The sequence below is a fragment of the Halichoeres trimaculatus genome, unplaced genomic scaffold (genome assembly GCF_033239565.1).
Source record: "Halichoeres trimaculatus isolate MK-OKI-2021-1 unplaced genomic scaffold, fHalTri1.1 fHalTri1_scaffold_11, whole genome shotgun sequence".
Lineage (NCBI taxonomy): Eukaryota > Metazoa > Chordata > Actinopteri > Labriformes > Labridae > Halichoeres > Halichoeres trimaculatus.
The window spans coordinates 35672695-35685930 of record NW_027437189.1 but is presented as its reverse complement, the minus strand read 5'-3'; the positions used below and the strand labels follow the sequence as shown (position 1 = coordinate 35685930).

Below are 13236 nucleotides of genomic sequence, written 5' to 3'. Positions count from 1 at the left end.
CTATGTGACTGCTCTGTATGACTGCTCTATCTGACTGCTCTGTATAACTGCTCTATCTGAATGCTCTTTCTGACTGCTCTATCGGACTGCTCTGTATGACTGCTCTATCTTATGCTCTAACTCACAACTCTGTCTGACTGCTCTGTGTGACTGCTCTATCTAACTGCTCTGTGCGACTGCTCTATCTGACTGCTCTGTATGACTGCTCTATGTAAATGCTATAACTCACTATGCTGTCTGACTGCTCTGTATGACTGCTCTATCTGCCTACTCTATGTGACTGCTCTATCTGACTGCTCTGTATCACTGCTCTGTATGACTGCTCTATCTGACTGCTCAGTAACACTGCTCGTGTGACTGCTCCATCTGACTGCTCCATCTTAATGCTCTGTATGACTGCTTTTTATGACTGCTTTGTATGACCACTTTATGTGACTGCTCTATCTGACTGCTTTATCTGACTGCTCTGTAACACTGCTCTGCCTGAGTGCTCTATCTGGCTGCTCTGTCTGAATTGTCTATCTGACTGCTCTTTCTGAATGCCTTATCTAACTACTCTGAGTGCTCTGTATGATTGCTCTATCTGCCTCCTCTATCTGTCTGTTCTGTATAACTGCTCTGTCTTCTTGCTCTGTATAACTGCTCTATCTGTCTGCCCTGTATCACTGCTCGGTGTGACTGCTCTGTATGACTGCTCTGTCTGACTGCTCTGTATAACTGCTCTAGCTGAATGCTCTGTATGACTACTCTATCTGACTGCTCTGTAACACTGCTTGGTGTGACTGCTCTGAATGACTGCTCTGTCTGACTGCTCTGTATAACTGCTCTATCTGAATGACTTGTATGACTGCTCTGTATGAATGCTCTTTATGACTGCTCATTCTGAATGCTCCATCTGAATGCTCTGTATGATTCCCCTTTTGACTGCTTTGTATGACCTCTCTTTATAACTGCCCTTTATGACTGCTCAAACTGACTGCCCTGTATGACTGCTCTGTCGAACTGCTCTATCTGACTGCTCTGTGTGACTGCTCTTTATGACAGCTTTGTGTGACTGCTCTATCTGACTGCTCTGTGTGACTGCTCTATCTGACTGCTCTGTGTGACAGCCCTTTCTGACTGCTCTGTAACACTTCTCTGTGTGACTGCTCTGTATGACTGCTCTGTCTGACTGCTCTGTATAACTGCTTTATCTGAATGCTCTGTATGACTGCTCTGTATGATTTCTCTATCTGACTACTCTTTCTGAATGCTCCATCTGAATGCTCTCTATGACTGCTCTTCATGACTGCTTTGTATGACCTCTCTTTATAACTGCCCTTTATGACTGCTCTATCTGACTGCTCTGTCTGACTGCTATCTCTGACTGCCCTTTATGACTGCTCTATCTGACTGCTCTGTCTGACTGCTATCTCTGACTGCTCTATATGACTGCTCTATCTGACTGCTCTGTTGACAGCCCTTTTGACTGCTTTATCTGATTGCTCTGAATGATTGCTCTGTATTTTTGTTTTATCTGACTTAGCCTCTCACTGGTGCCTCTCTATCTGGTCTTTCTCTTACCTGTCTCTCTAACTGGTCTGTCTAACGGTCTTTGTTTAACTGGACTCCCTTTAACTGGTCTCTTGCCAACTGGTCTAACTGGTCTCTGTGAAATGCTGTTGTACTGGTATACATGTGAGCACACTCTACAGCCTGTAGAAAGATGTTGCTATTGCACTGATGTCTCAGAGATGTCTGATAAACACGGATCATCACATGTAAATGCTGTATGTTCTCCATGAAGCCTGTTTTCCAAGATGGACAGTGGGGTTTGGATTGGGTTAGGGTGCAGTGCTGCTCATGTTCCTCCCTCTGTTTCAGTGATAAAAAACACACCAGTCCAACAACATGTAAACTGTGTATGACGTGCTAATCCAGATTATAAATCTTTAATACTTCATCTGAAATTTACTGCACATGTTCCACATGCTACACAACAGCAACTCACGAAAAGAGATCAGAGCTTAATGCTGCTGTACTCACAGCTTTAAGAGACAGAATGAACTTTTCCATGATGAGACCCTGTTTCTTAAACATCTAAAATCTGCACTGGCTAAATAATCAGCTGTAAGATTGTATCCAAATACGAAGCTGTCTGACTTATTTAAGCAAAAGCTTCAGATGTTTATTTGATCGACCCCATAGGACCGAGGAATAGTAATTTCAAAAAGATAAGTCTGTCTTAATCAGCGGCAATCTGGTGAAAAAAGAAGGTGCACCACAGTGGTTCCCTGCTGTGTGGAATCCCTGATTCTGATCACTCCAAACCCTGGTATCTGGATCCTGTTGTTCCATATTGCTAGTGTAGATGTGTCCAGTGCCCGCCTGGGACTGAAAAACAGCCTGGGACATTGACTCGTCCCGGCCCACTACAACTGGACATGTTGATAGACACCCCCCACGGCTGCCATAAACAGTGGCCGGCCTGTCCGTGGCCGGCCTGTCCGTGGCCGGCCTGTCCATGGCCGGCCTGTCCGTGGCCAATACGAAGGTAGGCCACAGCCAAAGTCCCGCCTCTCCCGATAGCCAGTCTGGGCCTGGATGTGTCAATTTTTAGATCTAGATTTTAGATTTAGACCTTGATCTTGTATTGTTCCTATTCTTTAACCTTGTGACTGTGCAGGTCTTTATCTGTTTGCCTCACTGTGCTGCTTTCTCTCTGCTCTGTGTCCGGCTCAGCCTGACCCTCGTGTTGGTGTGACGGGCTCTGAAAGCTGGCATGGTCAGGGGCAGTTCTGGGAGTAAAGGTGAGATCTCTCTTAGATGTCTTGGACATAGCTTGACAAAAACGCTTGTGAAGGGATGTTCCTCCTGCTCACCTTCCCCCATAGTCTGGTTCTCAGCCTCAGGGGCCAAGTAATAGGGTAGGAAGTGTAATCAAAACCTGGAGCAGACGTAAACTCAGTCAGGGTATTTTGAAGGTGGTGGTCCTGCTTACTTTAGGTTGTCTTGGTACAGCATGCATTTTGTGGTGTTTCCTTTGAGTAGAACCGTGACAGGTCCCTAACCACTGAGCAGTTCAGTTTGGTTCGTCTCGGCATGTCACACTTTTAATGGCGTTTCCCTTCACTTATCACAGGACAGATTTCCCAATCACCAACCCGTACCATGCAACTTTTAGTACCCTTCTGTTGGGGTGTCAGACACACTGATCTGATCCCAGAGGGTGGGGCTAGAAACCCTGAAGTCTGTTGGCTGGTGTAAAGAATCATCACTTCCTGTGTGACAGCGGCAGTTGTATTTCTGACGGCTCACAGCCTTCTCTAAAAACAAACCTTGATTGTTCTATGTAACAAAGAGCCACAGGCCAATCACAAAGAAGACAAATTGCTGGATGTCCTCCATTGTTGCTCTTTATTTACTGTGTCATTCTTTTTTCGATGGATTTATCGCACTGCTATGGTATCACGCTATTTTATAGCTGACATGGCTATCAGCATCCAGCTTACGTGCTGCCTACCAACAAGGGCACAGTTGGTTGTGGAAACATAAACAGGATTGGGGTTTACTGAACAGATCCATTCCAAACTGTACTGATCCATACTGGACTGCTTAATAGAAACTGGGCTTAAGGCTTTTGGAACAGAACAGGCTTAAACTTCACGTAGAAGTCAAACATACAGTAACTGAAGCTTCTTCATCAAAAAGCTCCCTGATCAATCTAATCACCTTCATGTAGACTTTTTTAGGGTTGGATGGACCAGGAAGTCCTCATCACCTGGGGTAAATATTTGTTCCTGGCTCCTCCTCCTCCTCCTCCTCCCGTGTGGACTGGTCCATCTCCAAGTGCCTGTGTGCTGTTTTGGTCTCAGTATGTGGAGTGTGGAGGGTTAATGAGCTCTCCCTCACTGTAAACCAAGCTTTAATGAGAGAGATGAGTCCTCTGTATGGCCACTGCAGCACAGAGACACATTCAGATCTGCTCTCTTTTCTGTCCCTCCTTGTTCCTTCTTGGCTGAGTCTGTGGGAATTGGTTGCGGGTCAGCGCTCATGGCCTCTTTATTCCTGTTTAGCGGCGGCTCTGACACCTGGCTCGCCGCTCCCTCCCAGCTCCTCATTAATCGCTGCTGATACTAACAGGAAGTGAGCAGCCGGAAAAATGGGCCATTTAGATGCAACAGTGGATGCTGGCGTTTCAGAGTGACTCTCAAAACCAACACGAGACTGATGAGGGTCTAAGAAGCTCCAGTGTTAGTCTGGACTTTCATCTGTAACAGCCCTGTCATGTTTGCATGCTCCAGCCTGGATCGGTGCAGCATCATACTTGTTTTTTTTCCCCACACTTTAATTGCTGCAGATAAACGGTCGTCTGCAGGTTGTTTAACAGATTCTGATAGAGCTGTTTGAGTCAGACACTGCAGGAGGACGGTGTAGGGTGTGGATCAAAATTAAGAAATGAAGGCTAGCTGAGGCTGTATGGTCACAGCTCAGCAGAAAAAGTAAGTTAAATGCTGTATGCAGCCATCCAGACAGCTGCACGCTGCACCTCCTCCAAAACATAACATCATTATACCACCTGTGGTGTCTTCTCTCTGTTTTCTTGTTGTTGACAGCTGTCTGATAGAGAGCACATGCATGCTTCAAGATAACATACCATGCTCAAATTCAGACCACTCTGCCCTGATGCATTTTGAAGGAGTACTGCAGGGTGAGGTAGAAGTCTGTGGAGCTGTATCTGCAGCGTGGGGTCAAGACAGACACATGAAGCTGGCTGTAGAAAAGAATAAAATGTTCTTTTATTGATCCCCCGTGGGGGTATTTTTTTTTTGCCACAGCAGCTCACAGACAAAGTGCAATAATGCAATAACAATAAAAATAGACTAACTATAAGAATATGAAATTAGAAATTTAAAGATATAGAAAAGTGGAAAAATATTCTCCACATTTCCATAAGAACTAAAATAAAGATCATGCTACTCTGTAAAAGAACATCCTGTTCAGGACTCTCCTGATCTGCTGAAGGCTTTGTGCTGCACACGAAGGAGTTCAGAGACTTTGCGTCCTAACATCTTCCTCCAGGTGCGCACAGGGAATCAGATCAGCAGTCTCTCAGATCATCAGAAGCTTAAATAAACCACTCAGCGGCTCTGATCATAGGCTGGAAGAGGACAGCCTCCAGGCCTCCTGTCTTTAACATGTGTCTCTGGACTCTCTATGAGGTTAAATGAGGGTAATTTTAGCTGCGTTTCCACCAAGCAGTACGGGTCGGTTCAGTACGGTTTGGGACGGTTTGGGCTCATCCTGTTTGCGTTTCCACAGCAAACTGTTCCCTCTCGTGGTGGGCGGCGTGTAAGCCCCATGCCGGAAGCCACAGCTGGTAAACAATAGCGCGACGCCGTAGCAGCTTACCCCGCGATTAAATCCAACAAAGAAGAAAACGCGACACAGTAAACAAAGAGCACGGATGGAAGACATGCAGCATTTCGTCCTCTCTATGATTTCCATGTAACTCTCTGTTACAAAGTGCAACCAAGCTTCGTTTCAGAGAAGTCTGTGAGCCCCCAGGAGAAATGCAGCCGCTGTCGGGGTGAGTGACGATTCTTTTGACCAATCAACGGTCTGCAGTGTGTTGCTCCACCTCCCGAGAGCGGATCGGTTCAGTCTGGCACCCATACGAAAGGGTCCCAAAAAAGTGGGACGGCTCGTCTCGGTTTTTAGGGATCCGTCCCGGGATGAGTCGGTGGAAACGCCGCTTAAAGCGCACCGTACCGAGACGAACCGACCCGTACTGCTTGGTGGAAACGTGGCTTTTGGGACTCTTTCAGACTGCTCCTCCTCCAGGCATTCATGGTGTTGCACTCAATTATGCACACCAAATGTGTCGGAAAGGAGGAAAAAATGAGCTGAGGAGTGCTCAGAGTCTGCCCCAGTTTGAACTGTACAGAGAGGTGCTTTTTAACAGGAACATTAACATGATAGACATCTGAAGCGGTCCATATGACGCTGATAGTGTCCAGGCTCTGTTGGCTCTATATGAAGAGGACTTCAGTGTGTCAGAAATTCAACATGAGCTAATTATGCTGTAATTATTATCTTTAGCTTGAAGAATCCCTCCTTAAATGCTTTTCTAAAAAGTCTTTCTTTATTGTATTCTGCTTTTCTGGCCTAAAATACTGGCTACACAGCTCCATACTGCCCCTGTGGTTTCCAATAGAACTGCACCATTCAGTGCATATCTGTTGGTTCCCAGAAAAACATGAACAGAGTGTCAATGCAGAAGACTTTCCTCCATCTATACATGTGGCATTAATAAGCCCAAGGTAGCTCACAAGTTTTTGTTAAGCACCATGGGAAATGTGGGATTCTAGCTTCTTGGCCTCTGCTGTTTTGAATGGTGATCTTTTTTTTAAGCTGATCTTCTCTAAATCATACGTGAACTGCACCTTCTGCCAGGTCTGGATCAGTGGAAACTTTTTGTTGGATACAATAAGCTGCTGCAGGAGTGAACTGCATTGCTTTGTGTCCATCTGAAGCTGATTTAAAAACCCTAAAGAATCACTGTTAGGGCCCCTGTACATGCATGTACACATGTCAAAGCAGAAAAAAACATTGTCAGATGGCAGTACTATCCATTTTAAAAGGAGAAGAAGAATATCTAAGGCAACAGCAGGTCAACAGCAGCTGACCATCATCAGCTTATCATTATCAGCTAATCTACAGCAGTTGATCATCATTAGCTGATCATTATTAGCTGATCATCATTAGCTGATCATCATTAGCTGATCATTATCAGCTGATCTACAGCAGTTGATCATTAGCTGATCATTATTAGCTGATCATCATTAGCTGATCATCATTAGCTGATCATTATCAGCTGATCTACAGCAGCTGATCATCATCAGCTAATCATTTTCAGCTGATCTACAGCAGCTGATCTACAGCAGCTGATACAGCAGCTGATCATCATCAGCTGATCAACAGCAGCCGATCATCATCAGCTAATCATCGTCATTAGCTGATCATTATTAGCTGATCATCATTAGCTGATCATTATCAGCTGATCTACAGCAGCTGATCATCATCAGTTAATCATTGTCATTAGCTGATCGTCATTAGCTGATCATCATTAGCTGATCATCATCAGCTGATCTACAGCAGCTGATCATCATCAGTTAATCATTGTCATTAGCTGATCGTCATTAGCTGATCATCATTAGCTGATCATCATCAGCTGATCTACAGCAGCTTGTCATCATCAGCTGATAACAGCTCTGTTTTTAGTGGTTGTTGAGTTTTAAAGGTTCCTTAAAGTCATTCCTTAGATTAGTTGGCTATCACTGCCATCAGTGAGAACAGAACTCTGTCAGGACAGTTGGAATGATTTTAACAGACATACACCTGTCAAATCATGCAAATGAGATGAAGATGTCATTAAGTAGCACTGACAGAGAGGTTTTTTACTGATGGTAGTTCATTATTTGCAACAAAAAGTCCTCTGTCTTGGTTTTGATCTTGGTGTTATCCATATTTGGGAGTGACTAAATTGAACTGACAGGAGGGGGTGTTGTCTGAGAAACAACCTAGAGCCAGCACTCCTAACACGTTGACCTCCATCTTGGACTCTATGACACCTCTTTAGAAACATACGAGCAGCATCACAGAGACTGTATGTGTGTTCGATTCAGGATGTGCTTTTGTTCCTGGTTCCTGTGAGGGTAGATGGCTAATGAGCTGCTCCAGAGTAGATTACCCTAACTGTTTAATGATAGCTCTGAAGCAGCCTCAAGGTGAGCGTGCTGTTCCTGAGCTGAAGACTGATGTTAAGACATCATCAACACATGAAGGACAAAGCTGCTGATTTAGTTAACTGTTGACTGAACAGATAATGGATGAACAGCCTGATGGTAAAAAGATACAAATCTGTTTCTGTTTTAAGATTTCAGGCCTTTCACTGATCTTCAGCACAGAGTTAGTGTCCTCCATAATTTACCGTCAGATATGGGGACACGCTTCACCTTCTTTGCTGCCTTCACCAGAAACACCAGAAACCTCCTGTTTGAACCTTTCCAGTAAATTCCCTCAGCTCTGTTTGCAGGAGCGTGGCCTCTGTGTGCAGAGACTTGATAAATCAGGCTAACTGAATGTGATGGTGAGCACAGTTCTGTGTATGAGGGAGTGGATCATGAAGGCAGATCAAGAAGAAATCAACAAACTGAGTCATTTTCAGTCTATATGGAGGGCAGCAGAGAGGAACTCCTTCATACCATCGTCCCTGACTGAAGGAGCTTTACTCAGCAGCAGCTCCAGACGCTCAGGATGACATGAATAATTGACTATGAGTGGGATCCTGGGTCCTCACAGCGTGGTTTCACCTGACATGGTGGTGGGGGGATGGCATGGAGATTATAACCTCACTTAGAGGCTCAGAGAGCACGAGGAGCCTCCAGGCGGGCAGAGAAGCTGTTAGTGTTCTGCTCTACATCCAGCCTCAGAGTAAAATTAGCTCTGTGTAAAAAATTTAAAGGGCCATGTCAGTGGAGACTGGAACTGGTGATAAAATACAGTCTAAGGCAGAAAGTTGGAGTAACAGATGCTCTAGCTTGAGGTTTATCTACCCACAAAGAAGGGTGAGAGGGGAGTGATTCTGTGAGCCAAAGGTTTAGTTTGAGGTAAACTTTAGATACATGCATCCAGAAAACACGAGAAGACTCCAAAGCTGCTCTCTCCTTTTCAAACACAGTTAAACCAACTGCAACACACTTCAGTATCAGGCTTTCTGAGCTAGAATATGAGTCTGGGTCCAGACAATCTCTGCCAACAGCAAAACAACTTTTTTGATACTAATTTGTTGAGATTAGATTGAATTTAAAGCGATCCAAAAGCAGAGACGCCCACTGAATGGTGGATTTAATGAGGTTTATTAGAGAGCTGGATCCTGGCAGAGGGCAGACCGGCTGGCAGGTTGTGGTAGACTGGGGGAGGACTGACGGCTTGGAGGACTTTGGCAATGATGGTCCTATGTGAGAATCTGAAGGGGTGACAGGATGTGATGAGTCTGACAGTGGTTAAAATGTGGTCATGTGTTGAGGTGTAGGCAAGGTCCACAGACTGCTTGGGGGGGGTACCTGATCCAGGGACACACAGGTCTCTCCTCCCTGGTTCTTCTCTGAACCATGAGTTTAGAGACTTGATGACAGTGAAATGATGTAGTGTGATATCAGTGAGGGCAGCCCTGACTTTAAACAGCACGTTTAAAGCCTGAGTCAGCTCTCATTCCATCGTTTCTGTGGGTTTCAGCTGAAAATGTTACTTTGGATGTTGACTCTTAATGTGTCTTTGTCCTTATGTATTTATTACATGAAGTCATGTAAAATTATCTGACAGTAAAAAGTATTTTCTTTTTTGTGTCTCTGCAGAAGTTCTGATGGATTCAACCACAGCAACTGCAGAACTGGGCTGGACCATCAACCCATCACAGGGGGTGAGTTAAAAAAAAAAAAAAAAAAAAAACAGACACCAAACACTGTGTGCAAACATGCAGGAGAGTCTTCTTGTTGTGTGTTCTTAAGTTTGATCTTTGAAGGCCTTTGGACACATCAGTTATGGAAACATGAATCTCCTGCGAGACAGTAGCTCAGCTTCCTGCAGTCACAGAAGTGTTGATGTGAAAGACCCTGAACCCCAGACTGCTCCAGCTCCCAGTGGCACAGCTAGCAGTGTGTGAGTGCATATAACTATCCACTGATGCTTTCTTTCCATGGGAGCCTCTGCACTCAGAGTATGCATATCATTTGGAGGTGAATGTTCATTTTGTTGCTGTGACTCAGTCATAGAGATCTGAGTCAGTGCAGGAAGCTGCAGCCAGACAACTGTGTGTTCATGTTCTGTATGTTCTGTACGGAGCACAGGCATGAATAATCCATGTTCAGATATGCACGACCCTCAGAGCAGCTCACAGATCCATGTAGCTGCAGCAGACAGTCCCCACCTGGAAATCAGCTGCACAGTTCACATCCTCCAACACTTCACTTACTCACATCTGCGTGCTGCTGATCTCTGATCAGCTGACTGAGAAACACGGGAAGCTTTAGAGGAATGTTAAGGCCGAGTGAAACCTCTCAAGCAGTTTGTGAGGAAAAATGTGCTGCAAGCTCCAGCCTTATGTTCCTTATGCATTCATTAATGTCTGCTGTCTGTTTGTTCAGTTAGAGCAGACAGGACTCACATTAGAGAGCTCAGACACACAGGAACTCACTCACTCTGTTTAAACACATACTACAGAACTACTACTAGCAACCATCAGTTTTATCTGACCCATTCAGACCCATACACACACCACTGACCAGCAGTGGGAGCACTCGGTGTTCAGTGTCTTGCTCAAGGGCACTTAGGCATGTGACTATAGGAGCTGGGATGGAACCCTCAACCTTCTGAAAATCTTCCCAGTTTCTGCTGTTTGATGCTCATTTTGTGCACTCATCCATCACACTGCCCCAATGAAAACATTTCTCTCCTGTCCAGTAGTTATTTTCTATTAACACAGTGTGTTTCAGACTGGATCAGAGACTGACTGTTCTGACTGAGCAGGTATGAGGGACTGCCAGGGAGAAATGCTGTCTCTCCTCAGTAACCAGTCCTTCTTAAGTGACTATTAGAGGTGTAAACAAAATGTCATTATGGTTATATACCGTAATACTTTGACCTCCATAACAATAATGATATTTTAATGCTGAATATCAATATTTTTGTAAAATAAAAAAAAATACATTTCAGCCAAGTTGGAAGTAAAATACAATTTAACTTTTTATGCAATATCTCATTTTTTACACTGCAAAAAAACTAAAATCTTACAAAGTGTTTTTGTCCTATTTTAAGGAAAAAACATCTTGTTATACTTGATATGAGCCACATTCATCTGGTCAGCCCAGAAAAAATGTCCCGTCTTTAGTTATTTAAAGACAAAAATGAGGTGTGAATTGCTGCAATAAGTTAAAAAAAAATCTGCCAATGGAACGAGAAAAATTGCCTCAAAAATTTGCTAACAGTTATTCTCAGTCACTTTGGAACATTTCTTGAATCCTCCTCGCCATTTGCAAAACAGAAAGTGCATTTTTCAAAACAGTTTGCACAAATAGCAAAACAACATGGAGTGCCTGCTTAAGCCAGTCTCTTTCTCAAAATCCTTAGTTCATCTCTCAAAGTAAATTTCTGTGTCACTGAACATGTCAGTGCATCAGAATGACGAATCCATGGGCTCTAATTTTGTAGACCAGGCGCAAGCGCAGGCGCACCTGCCCTGCGCTGGCCTTTCCTGCAGTGCCAAGAGAGGCACAGTCAAGGCACAGAGGAGTGTGTCCACGCCTCCCTTCGCGCAAATGGGCAGAGAGGGAGGAGAAAAGCTGCGAGTGGGTTTAACACAGCCGAGCGCTGTTTTCACCAATCAAATGAGCGCCTCTCCTCACCTTTGAATGCCCTGCGGCTGAGGTGCAGCGTCTGATTGGTCTGACTGATCCCTGCCACCGCGGAAGGTATGCTGACGGTCAGAGCCGCTGTCCCTGCAGCAGGAGAATGGACAGTGGGGCGCATCAGAGGACACGAAGCGCGTCACCGTGTGGGCCAGCTCCCGCGACAGATTTGATCTGTTCCTTTGTCATTAATAGGAGTACAAAATGAAGAGACAGTTACACAGCTGGCTTATCCATTCAGAATACTTTTGATCCACCTGCACTCCTGGTTTGTCATCGCCAAATAGCAGAACCTTTGGTGATATACTGTATACTCTCCCAGTGTCTCCACCTCATCCTCCTTACAATAATGTACTCCATCTTTTTAGATCACGTTAAAAATAAAGACTAAAACAGAGAAATATGGGAAATCACAGGTAAATCCTGAGTGACATACATTTATTTTGTCTCTTTTTTTCTTGGTCTTTTCTCTCCCTCTTTTCTTTGAATTAAATGAAATTAGAGAACCAGATATATACTCAGTATCAGATGTTAAGACTGTTTATTGTTTAATTGTAAGATGTGCATCAAACTTCCAGCTGCCGTCAGGTTAACTTTCCATTATGACAAACGGCTTCAATCTGACATCAGATGTGACGGACAGTTAATATAGATATAAATGTATATGCTGGTTCAGACAGTTACATTAAATAGTGATTGCTGTGATTGTTTATTGCATTAAAATGTGCCTGACTCTCTGTAAACCTGCCTCTGAGGCTTTGTTGACATGTGCGCACATGTGAGCCTGACACCAAATTACAGCTGCGGAGGGTGCCCTCTGCTTTGTGCCGAGAATAGACCAGGTTGGATCTGGTGAGCTTTCAGTGCACTTTCTGCACTGTTTTTGGCACGAAATTGTCACTGCCGACACCTCCCCCCTGGCGCGCTGTCACATCCATCTCTGCGCAGACGATCTACCAAATTGTCAAATTGGCAAAGCACAGCGGTGCACCGCACAAAATTTACACTGCGTAGGGTGTGCCAGGCTTGCGCCCCCTGCGCTGCGCCATGAAATTAGAGCCTGTTATGATAACTTGTTGAACCTTTTTGCATATAAAGACTTATGTGATGAACTTATGACCAAATGTTGTGGGGGGTGAGACTATTCAACAGAGACCCATGATAATCCATTTTGATCAATATGACAAAAGCAGTTGATAATGTAGGAAACAGCAGAGAATTGTACAGAATCATCGACGTCCCAAAGCATTTGCAACTTGTTCAAAGAAATGATAAGCTGCTTTTCTTGATGAGCACAAGTGACACAATGAAGTGAAGATTGAACAAGTAGTTTTGAGAATTTCAATCCTGATCTGAGAAATGAACCAAAGCAGCTGAGAAAAACTGAAAGACTAAAAAGACATTTTCTATGGAAAACAAAACAAAATCACTAAGATTTCATTTTTTTCCAGTGTATGAAAAACATTGTTCATACCAGCTTAAATTTATCAGTTACACCGACTGGGCATGTCTTTCACCCCCCCCCAGAGGAGGGCTTTGTCACTTATTACCCATCTACCATCTGAATACATACACAGCTTTCTAATGTCCAGGTGGTTTTATGGATTTAACAGTGAGTTATTCATGCAGCTACACAGTCAGTTACGCCTTCATGACCACAGTTTCATTCAATCTCCTCGTGGAATGAATGAATTAAGTTGAACATTTCAATCAACGTTCAACAAAAATAGCCTGCGCAGTTACTCCACATCAAACTTTAATGTTTTAGATGATGTTAGAGAAGAAGTGT

At 44.2% G+C, this 13236-nt stretch overlaps 1 protein-coding gene across 1 annotated transcript in view; it reads left to right on the top strand.

Moving 5' to 3' along the window:
- Window positions 1-13236, top strand: part of LOC141799081 (ephrin type-B receptor 2-like) — a 61074-nt gene that overhangs the window by 24923 nt on the left and 22915 nt on the right. Inside the window, exon 2 of the mRNA XM_074681161.1 lies at window positions 9399-9463. Within this exon, the coding sequence (XP_074537262.1) occupies window positions 9399-9463 (65 nt within the window). The remainder of the gene's footprint in view (window positions 1-9398; window positions 9464-13236) is intronic.